Source organism: Xenopus laevis, chromosome 9_10L (genome assembly GCF_017654675.1).
Source record: "Xenopus laevis strain J_2021 chromosome 9_10L, Xenopus_laevis_v10.1, whole genome shotgun sequence".
In the NCBI taxonomy this organism is placed as follows: Eukaryota; Metazoa; Chordata; class Amphibia; order Anura; family Pipidae; genus Xenopus; species Xenopus laevis.
In genome coordinates, this window is record NC_054387.1 from 81,397,557 (window position 1) to 81,421,775 (window position 24,219).

The 24,219-nt window shown below is 37.3% G+C and overlaps 1 protein-coding gene and 1 long non-coding RNA gene across 2 annotated transcripts; both read left to right on the top strand.

Moving 5' to 3' along the window:
• Positions 1-534: 534 nt before the first annotated feature.
• LOC121397965 (putative protein kinase C delta type homolog) lies at positions 535-8,823 on the top strand. Its single transcript, XM_041576286.1, has 7 exons — positions 535-3,412; positions 5,352-5,458; positions 6,365-6,529; positions 6,939-7,030; positions 7,168-7,230; positions 7,777-7,915; positions 8,776-8,823. Exons 1-7 carry the CDS (start codon positions 3,361-3,363, stop codon positions 8,821-8,823), a joined length of 666 nt encoding a protein of 221 aa, XP_041432220.1. The 5' UTR covers positions 535-3,360.
• Positions 8,824-8,897: 74 nt separating this feature from the next.
• LOC121398181 lies at positions 8,898-15,666 on the top strand. Its single transcript, XR_005964157.1, has 5 exons — positions 8,898-9,085; positions 10,172-10,300; positions 10,950-11,073; positions 13,583-13,679; positions 14,040-15,666. It is a non-coding gene; the product is annotated as an uncharacterized LOC121398181 (long non-coding RNA).
• Positions 15,667-24,219: the final 8,553 nt, after the last annotated feature.

Here is a 24,219-nt window from a genome sequence, read left to right on the forward strand (position 1 = left end):
GTATGCCAGGCAGTTCCCAATATACCCAGGGAATGTCACACATGTAAGAAATTGCATGTATGTTATTTCTCACAGTCACTAGGGCACTTACTGTATGTTATGCAACTCCCAGCCAATTACAGTGCATAGAACACCCACTATATATCACACAGCGGTGTCTCAGTGCACCCAGTGTAGGTTATACTGTGCCTGGTATTACAGGTATGGGATCCATTATCCAGAAAGCTTCGAATTATGGAAAAGCCATCTTCGATAGACTCCATTATAATTAGATAATCCTACTTTTTAAAAATGATTTTCTTTTTCTCTGTAATAATTAAACCGTATCTTGTACTTGAACTAAGGTATAGTTAATCCTTACTGGAAGAAAAGCCAACCTATTGGGTTTATTTAATGTTTACATGATTTTCTAGTAGAATTAAGGTATGAGAATCCAAATTATGGAAAGATCTGTTATCCGGAAAACCCCAGGTCCCGAGCATTCTGGATAATAGGTCCCATACCTGTACCAGTTTAACCATGTTAACTTCTACAGTATGTCTCATAATGCTGAGTGCTGTCTAAAAGTGTCAAGTGCACCCAAGATATGTGACACAGTACCTAGCATAGCCACAATCTTCCAGCAATACCCATCGACACAATGCACCCAAGCTTTGTCACACAGCATCTAGTAAACCCACAGTATGTGAACAGTATGACATACAGACTCCAGTGCAGCCACTGTATGTTATGGTGTGCAACCCAGCACAGCAACACAATCTCCAGAGCCTAATGAAATTATTTAGATGATATATGAGAGATACACCCATCCGCTGACACACACAGCCATGGCACCCAAAATGACACATAACTCCAGTGATTCATACAGTGCCTCACAACCTGATATGCACCAATACAATGCCACATAGCCCTCAGTACAGATTACCACAATTGTCCAGTTATCTCACAGTGAATCACAGAGCTTATTTTGCAACCATTGCATCTCACACCTTTTTAACATTTGTCTATCTGCATCCAATCTTTCTGAGTTAGTCTCTTGGCTAGTTTCCTGCCCATCTTCTATAGTTTTGCCTTCTATGAACTCTTTTTGCCCCCAATAGTGTGTGTCACCTTCATTTTTACATCATTTTTTTCTTCCACATTCTACCATTTCTTTTTAAAGGCACATAATCTTTCATCTGTGGCTTTTGTTTCTCATGTTCTTCCTTCAATCACTTTTTTTTCTTTACAGTTACATCCCCCTCTTCCTCCTAATACAAACACTGAATAGCTACCAATGTCTTAGCTTGTTATGACTTGTTGATAATGCTATGGCCAGTTTCCTCTTCATATGTTAGATATTACTCTAGAATTCTCACTGACCATGTTCTGCACATGCCCCTGGGTGAAGGGGACATTTGCATTAGACAAACACTGAACTTAAATGTGGTTGAAAAAGTTGCTACAAATAAAAACACTGCATATGGCACCCATTTTAATCTCTATAAAATTACAGACTGAAATAACAGAATTCCTAAAGAATGAATCCATTTAAAGTAAGTGTAGGGCTCACTGGATCAGCATTCATGGATCGGTGGCACAGTGCTCTTCAAGAAAGTACCCCAGGTTGGTTGTGATGTTTATGGAAGACATACACTTGACCCAATATATTGGCACTCCTCATTTTTATTTAGCAGATTTTATTTATGCCAGGCTACTAAAGGAATTTATTACTTTGACTGCCAAACCACAGGGCTGTGAATTTTAGCAGATGCTACTGCAACTTACTTGTTATTCACCATATATATATATATTGGATAGATAACCAAATAACACAATTCAGATAGTGGGGATAATAAATGGAACTTGGGTACACTGATATTTGTGTCCTGCCCTTACATAATTGACATGAATTTTCCTTTGAAAGTGCTGTCTCTGTTGTTGGTTCAACATTAATTAATACAGTTATAAATCTGGGCAAACCCCAAATACATAGTACAGGTACTTATACACTGAGTATATAATCATAAACAGGAGAAATGTGGAGTAATTAAAAGCCAAAGTTGCAACTAGTGTTGCCTAATGCTTTAACCCTTTCAATGCCAGCTGATTCTCATACTTTATTTGCCTTCAGTGCCAGCTGTTATTTGAACAATTTCTGGATCTGGAGCATCAACACTAAGATGCCAATTTGCTGACCTGAATTTATGCTGCATGGAAGCATCTGTATCACCTAAAGGAGAGGTACTTTGGGAAAGGTAGTGTTACCTGCTATTTGTGGTAACTGGTACTGGTCTGTTTTATTTAGTAGCCTAGGTTTTGCTATCAGTCATATACACCCACATATGTTACATAGTATTATCTTCATAAAATCTACTCTTATTGCTACCTGTTCTGCCTCACTTTCTAAGCAAACTAATGGGAGAATTAAAACTCTTATTTTTGTTATCTAGGCATTGCTGTGTGTGTGGCACGAGAAAGGTTAGTACCTTCTGATTTCAGAAGGCTTCACTTTGCTTTCTAAGCAATGAAAGTGTGATCTCTTTAACTTATCAAGTAGTCTTGAGAAAGCAATAACTTACAACCTCAGGAATGTCAGTTGACTCAATCAGAATGGCACCTTGAAGATCGTTGGGAAGTTTATTGCAAAACTGTGAGGATCTTGACAACATCCAGATAGATAAAAAAAGATTATAAAATGATCCACTCTAGCAATATACTGCACATGCAGTTAAAAATGGAGCCCAACATATACTACTGGACAAGTGGGGTAAACCAACAGACAGAGCTCAGAGGGGACAACAGAAGGGGAAATGGGACAAAACAAGGGTGCATGTGTAACATGACACTACCACTATATGTTACTATTTTTATTTACATTTGGTGTATCCCTTGGAGGCCATTAGGTGGAGGCTCTCCGCAACAATATACCAGGTTTCCTATGCTCTACCACCAGTGCCAAGGATGGTTCCCAGTTTGACTGATTGCCAGCAGGCAAATGATCACTGTATGCTGCAGTATAATCCTGCCATAGAAGAAATCACCAGCCATTTCTAATGCAACATTTTTTATATAAAGCCAAATGTATCACTTATATCTTCCCCTAATTTGTAGAATAGGGTCTGTGCTATCTGATGATAGTGCTGCCGCATGCCACTCAGGCTGCCGCATGCCACTCAGACTCAAGCTAGCTGGATAGTGACAGTTTATTTTAACTGACTTTGTGCCAGTTAGGAGCAGGGTGTCCAGGAGTTTTCCCTTGGAGATTTTGTGACTAAATTGTGGATTAGAGAGTCAGAGCGACATTTTTTTGCAGGAATAAAGTTTTTTATTACAGAAGAAGAGAAGAAGAAGAAGAAAATCTGCAGAAAAGGAATTCAAATGGATAAAAAAAAGAAGACGAGAAGCAGAAGCCCAGAGGAGACCCCAACTGGTAAGCACAGAAAACATAAGCCATATTGCTAATTATTTAATCATTCATTCTGGCATTGGGTAGTCCCAAAAAGTTATCAAAAATAATTGCTGATAGGTTACTGTTGGTAAATGTACTGTTGCTATATAGCATATGTTATGAAGTTGTGCTATAGTACTTATGTTACTGAATCAGCTCCATAGTGTCCCAAATGTACACATGTACAAAGTGCCTTAGTGTGTGTGTGCATATATATATATATATATATATATATATATATATATATATATAGTCAAATACAAGAGTCCTCTGCACTCAACCCATTATCAATATATTTAAGACAGAGACATTTTGTGCATACTGCTACTAAAAAATGCCTTACCCTTTAAACAAAACAGGGATTGTTTGTCCATATATTGCAATATATTTAAGATGGCCAACTACGTCAAAGTCATCCCATATCTGGCCAGTCCTATGCTCAATTTTATCTGATTCATTAAGAATTCTATTGCTTCATTATACATTTTACAAAGGGACTAGGTATTACCTGCAACTTAACTTGCTGCTTTCAAAGTAAACCTCCATACTTGGCTGCCCTTTTATTAGACACCAGTGGGATCACCTGACTATAGCTGGGAAGGGTGGGAGCTACAACATGGAGCTGGTCACTGCTCCTGTATAACTATAACACACAAGGGAAAGTTGTGCTCACCACTAATTTTTTAAACCATTAGGTGGGGTGCAATGAGGGTGTGACCACAAAATACATATAGACAAATACAAGAGGTCCTCTGTACTCAACTCCTCTGGCCAGCTTAAATATATTGCAATATATGGACAAACAATTCCTGTTTTGTTTAAAGGGCAAGGCATTTTTCAGTAGCAGTATGCACAAAATGTCGCTGTCTTAAATATATTGATAATGGGTTCAGTGCAGAGGACTCTTTTATTTGTCTACATGTATTTTGTGGTCACACCCTCATTGCACCCCGGCCTATAAGGGCCTATTTAGAAACTTTCTAATTACTATTTTTTGACAAATTGGAACCACAAAAATCATTAATATAAAACTTTGGCAAGTAAAAGCAGTTGACGTTCTTGACAAGTCAATAGGAGCTGCACTGATCTTAGTGAACCTTTTTTTAGCCATTCAGCGTTTTAGAGGTGTTTGGATTTTTTTTGCTAGTAATTGTCAAGAAAATGCAAATTTTTTGAGATTTTCAAGGTTTTCTAAATTTATAGAGCATTATTCAGCATTTTTGTTTGTGCTTTTTATATGTGGATATTTTAATAAATTACAAGGCAATAATGATTAATTTAGAGCAATGGAGTTTAACTGCTAAAATGGAAACGTTGATAAATACGCTTCTAGAGATTCCATAGGAATGAATAGAAAATAGGTGAGTTTTCTGTTTAAGCTCTAATATCACACTTTGATAAATCTACCCCTTAGAGGCACATTTATCAAGGGTCGATTTTCAAATTCATGCAAGTTTTTTCAAAACTTCCATAAACTCCCATGAACTCGAAATTTATTATCAAAATCTAATTTTCTAAACTTGGTTGAATGGGATTGACCCAAAAACTCGAATCGAATTTAATTTGAATTTTAAAAACTCGATTCGAGTTTTTTCTCCGAAAAAAAACTTGATTGTCAGGAAGGCTGCAAACATCACCAAATTGATCCTTGGGCCTCTCCCATTGACTTATAAATCAATTTGGCAGGTTTCAGGTGGCGAACAGTCAAATTTGAGTTCTTAAAGGATCAGAGTATGATAAATCTCGAAAATTTAATTTGAATATTTAAAAAAGCTTGAATCCAATTTGGATAACTCCCTAGTCGAATTTGACAGTTTTGGCCTTAAAAAAACTCGAATTCGAAATTACACCCTTGTTAAATCTTCCCCCTAATGTATATCTATGGAATACAATTTAAATCCGATATTTTTTATTCCTCTAGACACAAGAGCACAGAAGAGGTATCGAGTGGACGCCACAACTCCGCCGCCCTTCAATATCAACAACTATCAGCTCATAAAAAAGCTGGGGAAGGGCTCCTTTGGCAAGGTAAGTGAATAATCAGCTTCTTAAAGGGATACTGTCATGGGAAAAAAAAAAATTCTCGAAATGAATCAGTTAATAGTGCTGCTCCAGCAGAATTCTGCACTGAAATCCATTTCTCAAAAGAGCAAACAGATTTTTTTTTATTAAATTTTGAAATCTGACATGGGGCTAGACATTTTGTCAATTTCCCAGCTGCCCCAAGTCATGTGACTTGTGCTCTGATAAACTTCAATAACTCTTTACTGCTGTACTGCAAGTTGGAGTGATATCACCCCCTCCCTTTTCCCCCCCAGCAGCCAAACAAAAGAACAATGGGAAGGTAACCAGATAACAGCTCCCTAACACAAGATAACAGCTGCCTGGTAGATCTAAGAACAGCACTCAATAGTAAAAACCCATGTCTCACTGAGACACATTCAGTTACATTGAGAAGGAAAAATAGCAGCCTGCCAGAAAGTATTTCTCTCCTAACGTGCAGGCACAAGTCACATTACTGGGGGCAGCTGGGAAATTGACAAAATGTCTAGCCCCATGTCAGATTTCAAAATTGAATATAAAAAAATCTGTTTGCTCTTTTGAGAAATGGATTTCAGTGCAGAATTCTGCTGGAGTAGCACTATTAACTGATGCGTTTTAAAAAAAACATGTTTTCTGATGACAGGATCCCTTTAAGGCAGAAAATCTATTTTACCCTATATCTTGACCATCATATCCCTATATCCTGACTTGCACAGCTTTATGTGAATTTTTTGAAAGATGTTCTCTTTAGGGTTCAGAATGTTTATACTTTCAGACATCATCTCTATGAGTTGTCCATTTTTGTCCATTTAACACATCAATAATATCAGATTTGTTTGTGTCCTTACAAGGGACTCAATAACAATTACTCCCTTAATGCTCCTTTTGTAGGTGATGTTGGCTTCTTATACCATCAAGAGCCAGCTCGTCGCTGTGAAGATAATAAAGAAGAAAAAGAAGACAGACTACAATGATATCGAGATGGAGGCTACAATACTGCGGTTAGGTCGCACATGTCCATTTCTTAGTCGGGCATATGCAATCTTCCAAACTGAGGTATTACTATTATTACTACTACAGTACAGTGAGTTTACTAAGGGCTTGTCTTCCACTTCTTACAAATACTTACACCACTAACAAAAGTATTTCATTTAATATATTTGCAATTTCGCAAAGCCCTGTTACCTCAAGCAAATCTGAGCAGTACTCAGGATGGGCGCTGGTAGTATGTTGAGGGTGGGATCCATTAAATATGAGTTTTATAAGTGTTTTTATTTTTTGTAACAATAAATGGACACCAGCAACATAAATTGACACGTAAACATGCTTCTCTGCTCCGTTGAATTGCTCTGTTTGACAGGAGCATATATAGGTATCTGAAATTATATCTCTTTGTCTGTGGTAATGATATTCCTCTGTTCTGCTCTATCCAATTCTATTTTTGTACCTATTGTTTTATAACCAGTCACTCGTGTTGTTCATCTTGGAGTATGCCAGAGGTGGAACGCTGCACAAGCTTATCAAACGTCACAGATATCTGAACAGCCAGGAAGCACAGTAAGTGACAAATTTCTTTGGACGTGGTGGTAGCTCCAGGTTTCCTTTGCGCCAGTAGACGCACTAGCACCGAATTCCCCATAAGAGGCAGGATATATATATTTAATCTAATGATTTTTAATTTTTTTCTTTAAAAGGTTTTATTCGGCGGAACTTGTCCTGGGTTTGAGGTACCTGCATAAGTATGGGATTATTCATCGGTAAGAACATTGCTCAAATTCCTCTCTTTTGATTTCATTTTATTCCTGGGCCTATTTTCTACACCCTTAAAATGTCTTATCCTGCTCATTTCAGCTCCCATCTTGCAAACTCCATTGTGAATAAAAACCTGTCAATATACAGATCATCCTACATGTACAGTTGCTTAAATTAGTCAAATAAATTATTGGTACTTTATGATAAGGCAAAGTGTAACTTGCTGGTGCCATCTGCCATCTAAATAGATGATGATAACACAATTGCACAGGCATATACACTTTATCTTGGCTCCTGTAGCCTCATTTTGCTTTATTGTGTCTATTCCTGTATTCTTAGTTATGTCTTACCCATGTTACTTTTTTATGTCTTGTTTTTCATACTCAATCACAATCTTTCTGTTCTCCTTCAATTTCTGTTCTTATATTTCATGTTCTGTTTTCCATCATGTTCAGTTAATGGATTAGGATCCCTTGTCATTTCTCCTATCATTCCCAGTTGACTTTCTCTGACTTCCTATATTTAATACTAAACTCATATGTGTTTTACAGCGACCTCGAGCCAAGAAACATCTTACTGGATGAAGAGGGACACGTGCAGATCGCCGATTTTGGCTTTGCCTGTGCTAGCAAGTTTTACGCAAAGGCTTGTTTTGGTACTGAAGGAGCATCAGGCTATATGGCACCTGAGGTATGAAATATAGTTTTTAAAGGGATATTGGCATGACCTGTTTTTTTATTATACAGGTATGGGACCTGTTATCCAGAATGCTCGGGACCTGGGGTTTTCCGGATAACGGATCTTTCCGTAATTTGGGTCTTCATGCCTTAAGTCTACTAGAAATTCATTTAGACATTAAATAACCCCAATAGGCTGTTTTTGCTTCCAATAAGGATTAATTATATCTTAGTTGGGATCAAGTACAAGCTACTGTTTTATTATTACAGAGAAAAAGGAAATCATTTTTAAAAATTTGGATTATTTGGCTAAAATGGAGTCCATGGGAGACAGCCATTCCGTAATTCGGAGCTTTCTGGATATCGGGTTTCCGGATAAGGGATCCTATACCTGTAATATAATTTACTCACCGTTTTATATTATTTTTTTATTCCCATAGCTGCTGTATGCATTTCGCTCATATGCTGGGTTGGGGGAGGGTGTATACCATAGTGGTATTACTTTAGTTTATGAGCATCCCGTAATCCTAGTTATAACTGATAACATGTTTATTTAAATATCATGTAAGAACAGGGAGAAGTGATTCACAGGCCACAGACTGGACAAAGTAGTAATGGCACCCAATGCAAATACTACTTTGCACAGTTGCATGCTTCTTGACACCCACGCTTATCACTCTCCCCCACTCCACAGCTCAGACTGCACACAAAATACCTCAAACTACTGCTTGGTTCACCCACCACCCACACAGCTCAGCACTCACTATTCAATTGCCCCCCCCCACTGCATTTCCTAGCTAAGAAGCTATGACTTTTAGGTCTCTAGCTATCTGTATAAATCAGTCCTTAAATTGTCTGTACTCATTATTTCAGGAAAAAAACTTGGATGGCAATGTTAGAAAACCCATTATTAAGGAGTAGGAGGCAGGAATAATATGAAGAATTCTTTGAGTATTTCTTGTTGTTTGATGAATAATCCCTTCTTTTCAAGGTTTTGGAGGACGTTCCATACAACTCATCAGTGGACTGGTGGTCGTTCGGTGTTGTCGTCTATGAAATGGCCACTGGCAAGCTGCCCTTTTCACCAAATGGAACCTTTAAAGAACAGCTGGACAACATCACTAACACGGAGCCATATTATCCAAAAACGCTTACACCTGAATTTCGTGACTTCATACAACAGGTTAGTAAAGAGTCACGGAAATTTTAATTGAACATTTAGTAAAAGAAAAGCTGTTGTATTTGCTGAATTGATTTTTTAACCAAAAAACTATTTATTTTTAACAAAGTATAATGGTTTCAAGGTACCTTTAATTTGCAGGAACAGTTGTGACCGCTAATATAGATAGTTCTCCAGAAGAGGTGGTCAGAGGCTCGATAATGCAGAAACAGTCTTAAATGGGTGTGTTGTATCTAACAGCAAAGTCTTCTTCCCATTATAGCTGTTTTTTTATAGCTGTACTATGCATTGTTCTGGAGATTTCTCTGCTGAATGATGACTGTTGCTTTTCAGTATATTGGCATGTCTGGTGTCTCATCTCGGCCTCTGTCTTCTGTGTATGTTGGTCTCTTTTCTACTTATGTCATGCCTCCATATTTTGTGTTACATGCACTCCTTTCTTTTTCTGACACTTCCTCTCTGCCTTTTCCCTTCTAGTCTTCTCAATAATCTGCTGCTCCCAGGCCCAGACAGACAATCTGTGTATTCTTGCTAATGCTGTGGGGCTGCTGTAAGATGCCAGAGACAGTCACTGTTTAGTGGGTTTGTGGGGTCTTCTTGAGCCTCAGTGTACTTAAAATACTAGGACCTATTTTGAATCCTATTCCTGACATGGTTGCTGCCATTAAAGTAAACCTTTTGCTTGTGTCAAATGAGCCATTTTCCTTTTGACTTTATTTGGTTGTAAACCTCCCACAGTGTTTATATTAAACATTCCATTATGATTGCACAGCTATAGTAGTATTATAATCTAGAGGGTTCTCTTTTGAGGTGTTACATGATTTTAAGCACTGGATGCTGGCAGTTACTAAAGATGAGTTTGTGGGTATGAAATGATGATCTTTAATTAATATAAAAATGAAAATAATGTTTAACCTTTAAAATGCATTTCAACAGATCTGTATCTGCAGTGTTGATCAAATATCCAACACACTGATCATCTGGATGCCTGGAAAGGCCATTCATAGCATTAGCTATGAATTATTTAATTTTTCTTATGTAAGTATTTAATTTGCAATTTCTTAAACAACTATTTATTTTATGTTCTAGCTCTTGAAGACGAAGGTAGAACATCGCCTTGGAGTCTACGCCAATGCCCAGGACCACCCATTTTTTTCATCAGTTAATTGGGAGACAGTAAAAGAACGAAGCATGGTGCCCCCTCTAAAACCAAGAATTGTAAGTGCATAACTGATTCCAGCAATTTAATAGCATTGAGCACTCCCCCGCGGAACATACACAGCACTCAGAGTCAACTTGATTAGTAGCATTTCTGCCTATCCTTTCAAGCAATTCCTATCTTGTTCTGATCCTTTCTGAAATGGATTTAATTTTCTGTGTGAGACATTTAATAGACAGTCAAAAAACATCAATGGTCAGGGGCAGTACACATGTTTTTTTATATGGACTGCAGGTGGTTTAAAATAAATAGTGCAGAGGTACAGTTCCCCTTACACAGTGGGGGTGACATGCAGGTGACCTGAAATCTGGTGACGTATGTGCAGGTGTCCTGTCAATGGTACACTTATTTAGTCTGCATGTGCCCCAGCATGGCCATCCATGCAGGGAGTAGGCACTTGGTGAACACTGTCAGAGCAAACATGGTGAGGCACATTATATCATTATTGTTTCCCCCATTTGGAGTTTGGGCTGTAACATTATCCCTTGTCCTCAGATTTCATTAAATACCCCTTACCCCGGGTGCCATCTTTGGGCTCATCCCTTGCCTTAGTTACAACTTGGTAATGATGCTATTAGTATGTTTCCTATCACTTTGGCAAAATGTAATAATTACTGTATAACTGTGTTGTTTTATCATTTCTTATAGAAACCAATTGATATGCTCAGCAACATTCCCTTCCCAGAATACAAAAGCAGAAAGACCAGCATGAACAAGGAATTCACCTACATAGATCCAAGTTGGCTAGACAAGTAATTGTGCCATCACCAAGGTAAAGGTTTGACTTAGGCTAACATTTTATTTCTACAATTAATAGTTTAGTTAAGAATATTAATTTTAAGAATTAATTGTAGAAAATATTCCTGTGCTAAAACACAATTCTTTTGAGCTCTATTGACTGCCTCCCTGTATTTCCCACTGAGCAATCACTGCTATCAGTAGACTCTCTTGTGTTCTGTGGTATCACCACAGGGGAGGGGGTAGGCATAGCTAATGAACTCTGATTGGTCATTTATATATATATATATATATATATATATATATATATATATATATATATATATATATATATATATATATATATATTCCATATAAAATATAGTCTGAAATATACTCATGATACTTAATGGTGTTAATGGTGGAAGAAATCTTGTTGTCTGAATCACTCTGCTACTTCATTTTACATTCTTCATACCTGTGGGGGAATGTAATAAAAGTCACAAAGCGCAAAACAATTAGCAGAAATAAGAATAAAAAGTCTAATTTCCAATTTACTACTCTTCCTTAAACTGTTATTACATTGCGAATTTTAATTGCGCATTGCAAATTTTATTTGCGCATTGTCCACTTTGAAGAAGTGCTTGAAGGTGTCGTTATCTTTTGGAGCAAACATAACAACTTTTTCAGTAAGAAGTTTTATTACATTCACTGCGCACTGGCCCTAACTATAAAATTCGCAAAACTTCTTCCACTCTCGGAAGTGTTCGGGTTCTCAAAAACGATATTAAATTCGCACAAAGGTAAATTTATTCACAGAGTAAACTGACAAAAGAGCAATTTATTTTCCCTAGCAGATTTGAGAGAGGGGGATACTAGAAACGGCCTCAACTGGGTTTCCCAATTCAGATACCTAGGCATAGAGATTACCAGAGATACATCCAAGTTTTGCGAGATCAATCTAGACCCCATCGTTGCCAAATTTAAGAATGATGCTATGCACTGGATGAAGCTCCCGTTAATGGTTTGGGGCAGAATCAACTTATTTAAAATGATTTACCTCCCGAAATTCCTTTACCCACTCCAAAATGCTCTGATAATGTTGACAAACCGCTTCTTTACTAAACTTAATAGTGAAATAAGATCATTTGTCTGGGCAAATAAATCCCCTCGAGTCGGATGGGACACTCTAACAGTCTCGTATCAAACGGGTGGGCTGGCTTTACCTAATATGCAACACTATTATTTTGCGGGACAATTAACATATGTGCGTAATTGGTTCAACCCAGACCCTGATAATCCTCTAACAGCCTTACACGGAAATATTATGGGATCACTAGAGGCCCTACGTAACGCGCCATATAGGTCCATGAAAGACATGCCAGTTTTACCGGAGGTACTTAGCACCCCTATCAAAGTATGGGATATAGTAATGAAACAGAAGTCAAGGGTCAGTAATACTACCTTCCCGCATATGCCCATTTGGAGGAACTCTAATCTCCAGCAGTTCCTTGATCTTCCTGACTTCTATAACTGGTCCCAGATAGGAGTAAAATGATTATCTGATCTAACAGCAGATGGAATTTTCCCCCAATTTGAAGTGCTGAAAAAAAAATAGGAAACCATAGTTTACAGTTTTTTTAGGTTTCTGCAGTTACGCCATGCCTTTCAGTCACAATTTTGTTCCCTCAAACTGGAAATGGGCACAACCATATGGGAGGATAGGCTCTGGGAGCCCAAGACTGAAAAGTTGCTCTCTCAGCTATATAAATTGCTGCCTCCAACTACACCTACCCCCTTTGCCAAAGCAAAACTTAAATGGATTAAGGTGGTTCCTGCGCTTGGGGAGGAACAATGGGAAGAAGTGACTGATCATATATATGATTTTCTAATTGCCACTAGGGATAGATCCATACAATTTAAATTCTTCCACCAAGTGTATATTACTCCACTTAAGCTGAAAATTATGGGGAGATCGTCCAATGCTGAGTGCCCAAAATGTCAAGCTGAAAACGCGGGCTTTGAGCATATGGTGTGGTAATGTCTGCACATCAGCAGATACTGGTCTGAGCAGTTGGCTTTGCCAAGGGTTAAGTCTCCAGAAGTGTGTCTCCTGGGAGTAGTTGAGGATCTCCTTCCCCGGTCTAATTCAAGGAAACTAATGAGAGCAATCCTGTTTTATGCGAAAAAAATAATTGCCATTAAATGCATGAGTTCTGAGTCACCGAAATTGTTAGACTGGATAACACTGGTGAAGAAAACCTTACCACTTATAAAACTAACATATGTAGCTCGAGGCTCTCCTACAAAATTCGATAATATTTGGGCCTCATGGTTAGATGCCAACCCAACACTTGAGCTCGCAGAGGTACCCCCTGCCTAGATATTCCCAGTGCAAAGACCATTAATCAGGGATACAGACTGTTTTTTTTTTTACTGTATATGTATTGTGATTGCTCAAGATATATTTGTAATGCCTATGCTGAACTGTATATAGTCTGTGAATGTCTGTGACAAAATTGCATAGAGAATATGATTAAGACCAGAATATAATTTTTTTTCAGTTCCTATCAAGTGACCACCATAAGCTATGCAGCCATTCCTCCATGATATCTGCTAAAAGCTGGCTTTTCCCACCTATTCTCCATCCAGTGATATTGGGTAAGTATGTCATTCCTCCAACAACCAATGGGAGTTGTTACTATTTATGGACATTTGTCTATGAGTGACTTTTGTAATTGTTACTTTGCATTACCACTCTGGTTGCCAGCCAAGATGTGGCACTCCATAAATAAACTTAGAATCTACTAGTTCATGCACACTGGTACTTGTGTATCAGAGGCTTAGATTCTACACGCCTTGGAAAAAGGAATAATAACTGTAGTTGAACCCAATCCTGGCCACCCATCTCGACTATTCATTGCAGGCAATAAAGATAATAGCTATAGATTTTTCTATTATCTATATAACATCTGATGTAAATTATAAAAACCTGAACCTCAACTCCTTTCTTTTCCACAGCTGGCTTCTCAACACACATACCAACTGACTAATTTGGTGCAGGTTTGTAGCACTGTGGATAAGGTAAGTAAGACCAAGGTAGCCGGGGGCTATTTTTTTATTTTGTTTTAGGTTTAAAAAAAGAAAAAAAAAAACCTTTTCCTCCTTTTCCCAGTTATGGTTTTATCTCTACTATCCAATGTAGCCTCTGTACTTTCTCTAATAGTTTGGTTAGTTACCAAACTCTTAAATAAGACAAAATGGGATTTATAAGTGTAAAACAAGCCCCTGATAATAATAGGAAGCTTATTAACTTGCCCAACTAGACCAATAATAAATTAAATTAAAACAGTGAAGGCACTGTATGTAATTTAACATAGATACAGAATCAATATTTATTAAGGTTGTTTTCTTAATATAGTAAAATATTTAAAAAAGCACAAAAATAGAAAAAGTATATAAGGCTAAAAGTATAATGCACACAGTCCTGGTGCTTATACCCCACAATTTAAGCAAACCAGAATATACAAAAAACAGGGGTATTCATTCAAATGGATCCACTCAGGCCAGTAAGCAAACAGAAAACTTATAAAGCATCTTCAAAGAAGCCAGGGGAAGCAAAAAGTCACTCCTGGTAACTTTAAGAGCTGAAATTGCTGGATTGATTCCCAGCATTTCCTTTAACTAGGTCTGTGATCTCTAATGGTTTGGTTAGACCCCCTTGTTAACAAAATCTTTAAGAAGACAAAATGAGATTTATAACTGCAAAAAAAGCCCCTGATAATAATAATTATAATAATAGGAAGCTTGCTAACTTGCACAAATAGATCCATAATAAATTAAATTGAAACAGGGAAGTCACACTATGTAGTTTAACATAGATACAGAATAGGTATTTATTAAGGTATTTTTCTTAATATAGCAATATATTTAAAAAAAAACACAAAAATAGAAAAAGTATATAAGGCTTACAGTATAATGCACAGAGTCCTGCTGTTTATACCCCACACTTTAAGCAAGCCAAAATATACTAAAAACAGGGGTATTCATTCAAATGGATCCACTCAGGCCAGTAAGCAAACAGAAAACTTATAAAGCATCTTCAAAGAAGCCAGGGGAAGCAAAAAGTCACTCCTGGTAACTTTAAGAGCTGAAATTGCTGGATTGATTCCCAGCATTTCCTTAAATAAGGTCTGTGATCTCACTAGAGGGAAGGGATGGGGGTGGGCATCGCTAGTGGGTTGTGAGTGGTCATTTATCAATTTTTGGCCAATCACAATGCACTAGTGGCGTCCCTCTATTGATACCACAAACCGCAACCAAGTTTTAAAGTAACTTCCCAAACAGTTAACTTTTAAGCTAAAAGTAATTTAATCAGATATTCAGCTAGACCCTTAATTAGCACCATAATGCAGCATTAAAGGTATAGAAAAAAACTTTTAATACTGCTTTGATAAAAATTGGCTTCTCGAGTCCCATTTTTAATGTAGCTTTAATCCTATATTCATCACCAACAGAAAGACCTAGCCAAATTTTCCAATCTAAATTTCTTCCTTTGCAATGTCTCTGTGCTTTCTCTAATGGTTTGGTTAGACCCCCTTGTTAACAAAATCTTTAAGAAGACAAAATAGGATTTATAACTGCAAAACAAGCCCCTGATAATAATAATAATAGGAAGCTTATTAACTTGCACAACTATACCCATAATAAAAGTAAATTGAAACGGTGAAGTCACACTATGTAGTTTAACATAGATACAGAATAGGTATTTATTAAGGTATTTTTCTTAATATAGTAATATATTTAAAAAAACATAAAATAGAAAAAAGTATATAAGGCTAACAGTATAAAGCACAGAGTCCTGCTGTTTATACCCCACACTTTAAGCAAGCCAGAATATACTAAAAACAGGGGTATTTATTCAAATGGATCCACTCAGGCCAGTAAGCAAACAGAAAACTTATAAAGCATCCTCAAAGTAGCCGAGGGAAGCAAAAAGTCACTCCTGGTAACTTTAAGAGCTGAAATTGCTGGATTGATTCCCAGCATTTCCTTAAATAAGGTCTGTGATCTCACTAGAGGGAAGGGATGGGGTGGGCATCGCTAGTGGGTTGTGAGTGGTCATTTATCAATTTTTGGCCAATCACAATGCACTAGTGGCGTCCCTCTATTGATACCACAAACCGCAACCAAGTTTTAAAGTAACTTCCCAAACAGTTAACTTTTAAGCTAAAAGTAATCTTATCAGATATTCAGCTAGACCCTTAATTAGCACCATAATACAGCATTACAGGTATAGAAAAAAACTTTTAATACTGCTTTGATAAAAATTTGCTTCTCGAGTAGCTTTAATCCTATATTCATCACCAACAGAAATACCTAGCCAAATTTTCCAATCTAAATTTCTTCCTTTGCAATGTCTCTGTGCTTTCTCTAATGGTTTGGTTAGACCCCCTTGTTAACAAAATCTTTAAGAAGACAAAATAGGATTTATAACTGCAAAACAAGCCCCTGATGATAATAATAATAATAATAATAATAGGAAGCTTATTAACTTGCACAACTAGGCCCATAATAAAAGTAAATTGAAACGGTGAAGTCACACTATGTAGTTTAACATAGATACAGAATAGGTATTTATTAAGGTATTTTTCTTACTATAGTAATATATTTAAAAAAACATAATAATAGAAAAAAAGTATATAAGGCTAACAGTATAAAGCACAGAGTCCTGCTGTTTATACCCCACACTTTAAGCAAGCCAGAATATACTAAAAACAGGGGTATTTATTCAAATGGATCCACTCAGGCCAGTAAGCAAACAGAAAACTTATAAAGCATCCTCAAAGTAGCCGAGGGAAGCAAAAAGTCACTCCTGGTAACTTTAAGAGCTGAAATTGCTGGATTGATTCCCAGCATTTCCTTAAATAAGGTCTGTGATCTCACTAGAGGGAAGGGATGGGGGTGGGCATCGCTAGTGGGTTGTGAGTGGTCATTTATCAATTTTTGGCCAATCACAATGCACTAGTGGCGTCCCTCTATTGATACCACAAACCGCAACCAAGTTTTAACGTAACTTCCCAAACAGTTAACTTTTAAGCTAAAAGTAATCTTATCAGATACTCAGCTAGACCCTTAATTAGCACCATACTACAGCTTTAGAGGTAAAGAAAACAAACACTGCCTTGATAAAAATTGGCTTCTCGAGTCCCATTTTAATGGACCTAGCTAAATTTTCCATTTTAAATTTCTCCATAGAATAAGGGCAGAGAGAGGGGTATATATCTCAATGAATTAAAAAGTAGTTGGTGACTTGTCCCTTTTAAACATAAAACATATCACTTATTTTTAAACATAAAACTTATTTCACATCTAGAAAATATGGCCATAGGAACAAATAAAAATGCATCACTGCAGGCAGTTTCCCAGTGTTTCCTGCAAATCTGTAGCCACTGTGCATACTTTATTGTGGTCTGTGATATCACCAGAGGGGAGGGCTGGGGGCAGGCATAGCTACTGGTCTGTGACGGGTCAATTTATTTTTAAATCTATGGCCAATCACAAGCCACCAGTGGCACCCCTCTAGTGATATCTCAAACAACAACATTACATTTTATTCTTATGAAAAACTTATGATTTATCAGGTAGAATTCTTAACTTCCAGACATGCTCCTGATATTAAAAATATTGAGTCAATCAGGTTGTTGAGGAGCCAACCAGACCAAATGCTATACTGGATCTAGTGATCTCTAATGACCCAGAACATAAAGCAAATGTGTAAGTAATTGAACCCCTGGGTAATAGTGACCATAATGTCTCATTTAATGTCTGGTGCAAAAAAACAAATATACACTGGGACAACGAAAACCCTGAATTTCAGAAAAGCTAATTGTAGTGCCTTGCAGAGCATAGATTGGGGCATAGTTTTCTGCTAAAAACACAGAACAACAATGGTTGGCATTCAAAATTATATTAAATAGTTACTATTCTCAATTTATTCCCTTAAGAAGTAAATGTAGAAACACCAAGAAACACCCTATGTGGCTTAATATAGAAAAGAAGTTAATAGGAATAAAGAGAAATAATGTTTCTTAAACGATTAGGCCTTGCCATTGAAATTGATCTAAAAAGAAAAAAAACAACGGACATTTCCCCACAACCTGTGACAAAAAAGTATGGGTGCCCATCACCCTGCCATTGGCCCAGAAAACGAGATCAAAATCAGCCATACAAATGAGCAGTTGTGAAATGAAAATAATTTTTTGCAGCACTTTAACTTGTTCACTATATCATAATCTGTGATATCACTAGAGAGGAGGGATGGGGGTGGACTTAGCTAGTGGGCTGTGATTGGACATTTGTCAGTTTTTGGCCAATCACAGTTAACTGTTGGCACCTCTCTAGTAACATCACAAACTATAATATTTAACTAAACTTCTCTTTCTTGCAAAAGATTTTATCATTGATCAAGTAGGATTTCTACCTTTCTATCTAAAATCAATCTTAACACGTACTCAGCTAGACACATAAATTAGCACCATTTCATATATTCATGTCTAAGCCCTTTATTTCCACCAATAATCTAGAAAATATGGCCTTAGGAACAAATAAAAATGCAGCACTGTGGGCAGTTTCCCAGTGTTTCCTGCAAATCTGTAGCCACTGTGCAGACTTTATTATAGTCTGTGATATCACTAGAGGGGAGGGCTGGGGGTGGGCATAGCTAGTGGCCTGTGACTGGTCAATTTTTTTAAATCTTTGGCCAAACACAAGCCATTAGCGGCACCCCTCTAGTGATATCACAATTTTTAACTTCCAGATATGCTCCTTATAAGGTACACGTAACATTTGTAGAATACAGTTAGTGTTTCTTAGACACTAGTCAAGCCATGGGGTTGAAATTGATCCAGCAGTAAGAAGAAAAATAAAACATTGGTGCAACATGGGGAATAAACTTTTATATTGCTTGCTGGAGTTGCTCCCAGTCACACGTGTAAAAATGAAATAAGTGCATTATTAGCTATACATATATAGACCGCTTCACTTCCGCTGTATGCATCTCACTCCATATTACCCCCACCTATTACCCATTACATGCCCTTCCACCCCATGTGACTCCTCTCCAACCAAGGAACTCAATCCATTATCAATATATTAAGGACATTGAAAATGTTGTGCCTTAAGCTACTAAAAATGCCTTACCCTTTAAACAAAGCAGGGATTGTTTGTCCATATATTGCAATATATTTAAGCTGGCCGACTACGTCAAAGTCAACCCTGGTGTAGCCAGTCCCTAAACTCAACTTGCATCTGATTCATTAAGAATTTTATTGCTTCATTATACATTTTATAAAGTTTTACCTTACTTGCTGATTTCAAAGTAAAACCCCCTAAACTTGGTTGCCCTTTTATTGACCACCAGTGGGATCACCTGACTATAGCTGGAAAGGGTGGGAGCTACAACATGGGGCTGGCTTCTTCTTCTGTATAATTAGTGGGGAGCACAACTTTCCCTTGTTTGTTATTTTATATATATATATATATATATATATATATATATATATATATATATATATATATATATATATATATATATATATATATATACACACATACAATTATCTATAAGCAGCTGCATTTGTATTTTTTTAATCAATAAAAATAAACTTTCTATTGCACCTCAAAATGGTTTGTTTGTGTTTTTTTTTATTATGTTTCACAATATACAATGCTTGGGACCTGAAGTTTGCCAGAGAAGGATAAAAAAATGTAAGCATACAATGAACACAATATGATTGTTTTCCCATCAGTATGAATGTAAACAGCTTAGTTACCATCAAAATGAAGGCATTGTTATTGGAGTTTCCTATGGTGGCCATGCTCAGGAGCCCATCAAGTTGTGAATGAACAGAAAATTCAGTTTTTCGATGCAGTGGTCTAACGTAGGGCTAAAAACCCATGGTTCTGAATTAAAGGGGTTGTTCACTTTTGAGTTAACTTTTAGTACGCAATAGAAAATAATATTCTGAGACAATTTGCTTTTGAATTAAATGTTTTATAATTTGTGTTTTTTGAGTTATGTAGCTTTTTATTCAGCAGCTCTCCGGTTTGCAATTTCAGCAATCCAGTTGCTAGGGATGAAATTTGAATGAGAGTCTGGAATATGAATAGGAAGGGACCTGAACAGAAAGAGTAGTAAATAAAAGGTAGCAAAAGTAATACGTTCATAGCTTTACAGAGCATTTGTTTTTGATGGGGTCAGTGACCTCCATTTGAAAGCTGGAAAGAGTCAGAAGAAGAAGGCAAATAATTAAAAAAACTATAAAAAAATAATAATAATAATAATGAAGACCAATTGAAAAGTTGCTTAGAATTGGCCTTTCTATAACTCACTGAAAGGTGAATCACATCTTTAAGCTTTTAAGTCAGCTTGCTGAACAGACTATTGCCTACCAAGAGGCTATAACTCTCTAAAGTTTTTATACAACAGTAAAATACCCATTTTTAGTGAAAGTTTTAGGCTGAATATTTTCTATACTCAAGGTATTATTTCCACATAACTTATAATCAAATCATGCAGCAGCTTTTATTCAATTGCAATATATGACCAAGAATCTTTCAAAATGTGTCATCTACAGAGCAACATAAAATCATTATGCTTGTCAGTAATTTGAGAACTTGCTGCCTGGGTCTCTACATTTGAGTAGCGGAAATAACCAGATTTAAGAATAACTGTCTCCCTTTAATTTAGTTGAAATGAATAGCCAGATTTTGGGACACGATGGACTTGCAGTATAATTTTTTATTTTGGAATTTGCTGACTCTGGTCTATCAGCAACTGATGTATTCAGTCTGGAACAGACAAGAGACACAATTCATATAAAGTGTGCTGAGTTAACTTGGAATGAAGAGAGCGCTACTGATTGGAAATGACCCAAAAGAATATCAGAATTATGTTCTATCTGAAAAATTGCCTTCCAAGGTATTTTACATTCACTCTGTACTTCTTCCAGTGTTTTAAATATGGGAAAAACACGCAGAGGCCCATTTTTACACTGACACTGACATGTCCCTCTGGCAAATCCATATAGCATATGGTGACTTTCCTTTTTAAAGCGGTTGTTCCCCTTTAAAGGAGAATTCAACCCTAAACTTTAAAAAACCCTACCCCCTTACCCTACATAGACCCCCTCCCTCCTCCCCCAGCCTGTGTTACCCTGGGCAAATGCCCCAAAAGATGGAGTCCGTGAACTCAGATGCCTGCATCTGCACCAAGGGGTAAGTAAAATGTTAGGAGCATTTGCCCAGGGTAAAACTTAGGCTGGCAGGAGGGGGTCTATGTAGGGTGGGGGGGTAGGGTTTTTTAAGTTTAGGGTTGAATTCTCCTTTGAATGGACTTTTAGTAAAGTGTAGAAAATTATATCCTGAGACAATTTGCAAATGGTTTTCATTTTCTGTTAATTTGGCTTTTGGAGTCATTTAGCTTTTTATTCAACAGCTCTCTAGTTTGCAATATCAGCAATCCGCTTGCTAGGGCCCAAATTACCCAATCAACCATGCATTGATTTGAATAAGAGTCTGGAATATGAATAGGAGAGGGCCTGAATAGAAAGACGAGTAATAAAAAGTAGCAACAAGAATCAAAGAGGATTTTTTTTTTAGGTGGAGCAAATGACCCCTATCTTAAAAGAGTCAGAAGAAGAAGGCAAATAATTCAGAAACTGAAAAAAATGAAGACCAATTGAAAAGTTGCTTAGAATTAGCCTTTCTAGAACATACTAAAAGTTAACTTTAAGGTGAACCAGCTCTTTAAAGACTAAACATGATATACCTTGTCATACAAACATACTGGCCTTACATACCTGAGAAATGCCCGGGAACACTTTGGAAAGGGAAACAATTCCTCTCCCAAATGTGAGACAGTCCCAGCCCGTGGCGACCTAAACCCCTATGGGGGCTGCCTGAAGTGAAGTGAGTAAAACCCTTACCCTCTTATATAGAAGTGATATATAAAGGGAAGGGAAATGTGCTCAAAGTAAGATCAATGCCTAAGGGTGCCAAACTCATTTGGCATGACTGTTTTTTTTTGTAAGTTCTTTCATGTATACCCCGAAATGTTCTGTCTTTTCTCGGATATTTACATAAATATAGACATAGTCCAAGGAAAACACTGTTAAATATAAAAGTCACACCTTTGGAATCTCATTTCTCGGTGCAGTTAATGAAATATTCTCATGTGTGTATACTGCTAACGCAGCTTGGAAATTTGAATATCTGGCAGCAATGGAAAATAGCAACAGTCTTGTTCATCAAGGGTGATAGAATGGAACTGGCATTTGCTTTTCCAATTTAATTAGTATGCTTATTGTACTATAGGTAACTGCTTGTGACAACATTGCCTTTTTAATTAAAATGGGAAATTAGAAAAGGAACTATCATAATTAAACTTCAAAAGTAGCAAAGAGCAATATATTAGGAGTTGCAATGGGTAATCTCCTTTGTCTATCAGCTGCTTTGGATTGCAACACCTAATATGTATCATCAGCTATTGCCCACAGGTATATACAACATACTGTAGGACCTAAAATCTGTTGGTTTAGATAGCAGCAATGTTCCATGTTTTTTACAGTTTAATGTAATGGACTGAAGTCACAAAAGTGGCTATTTATTTATAGGACAATGTTTCTGAAACTTAGAGTCTGAGCAGAGGTAGAGTCCTGCACTTTGTTTGGTACCCACTCAATACTCAATGGTCAGATTTTGGGCAGAAAAGGATCACAGTGCAAGCCTCTATTTTTAGAAAAGCAAGAAAAAAATATCAACCTGGCTGATCTGCCTTCAAGGTTATAGGTCAACTGGTATAGGACATGAACAGGTCTTACTAGACCACTCAAGCCCACAGATGCTCCCTCTTTTCCATCATACTTAGCCTATAATGATCATTTCTTGACATGAGCTAACTGCTAGTACTTTTCACAATTTGCTACTTTTATCAAAGGTCAAGTTTGAGGTTTGTTTTATACAGGTATGGGACCTGTTATACAGAATGCTCGGGACCTGGGGTTTTCCGGAAAATGGATCTTTCCATAGTTTGGATCTTCGTACCTTAAATCTACTAGAAAATCACGTAAATAATGTAGACTGGGTTTGCTGTTAATAAGGAATAATTACAGTATGTCTTAGTTTGGATCAAGTACAAGGTCCTGTTTTATTAATATAGAGAAAAAGGAAATCATTTTTAAAAATTTGGATTATTTGGATAAAATGGATTCTATTGGAGATGGCCTTTCCGAAATTTGGAGCTTTCTGCATAACAGGTTTCAGGATAACTGATCCCTTACCCATACCTTGAATGAACTCACAACTCGAATGTTTTCTGATTTAAGAAAAAACTCAAATGTAAAAACTCGAACCAGTGAATTCGGGGTGAAGAACCCAAAAACATTTAGTTTTAGGAGGAAAAAAACTCTGAGTTGCTTGAATTAATCAAGTTTTCAAACAAAACCCACCAAAGAAAAACCCGAACATCATGAAGGCTACAAACATTTTCAAATGGTTAAAGCAACATCTGCCATTGACTTCTACGTGATCTCCACAGGTTTTAGCTGGAGTATTTTCAGATTCGGTGTATAACAAATCTTGAAGAAAAATTTTTTTTTTTTAAATTCAAGTTTTTTTAACCTGAAAATTCATGTTTTCACCGAAAAAGTCTTGAAAACTCGGGTAAAAATCAGCTTGACTGGAAGCCCCTAGGTCTGGGAATGGAAAAACATTGAGGTTAAATTTTTATGTAAATTCTGAAGAGCATTCTTTTTTCCTTTGTGAATCCTTGGATGCTCTATGGCAGTGCTGTCCAACTGGCGGCCCGTCCAGGCCCGGATTTGTGGCGGGCCCGGGCCTAGGGCGGCATGCCGCCCGGCCGCATCCGGAGAAACACTGGGGACTCAAAGCTCCCCAGTGCTCCACCACTGAAGAGCGCGCTCGCACTTGCACGGGAGGCGTCGCTTCCTGAAGGGTCTGGCGCTAAGTCCATGCAAGCACGGGGTGGGGGGCGTGTGCAGTGTCCGGCGCTGTGACATGTTGCCTCGGGCACCCTTCTTAAAATCCGGCCGTGGGCCCGCTGGCCAGATGCAAGGTTTCCCTGTCTCCTGCTCTATTCTGCCTTCTCTGTGCTCCCTGTGTGTGCCATACTCTGCCTGTC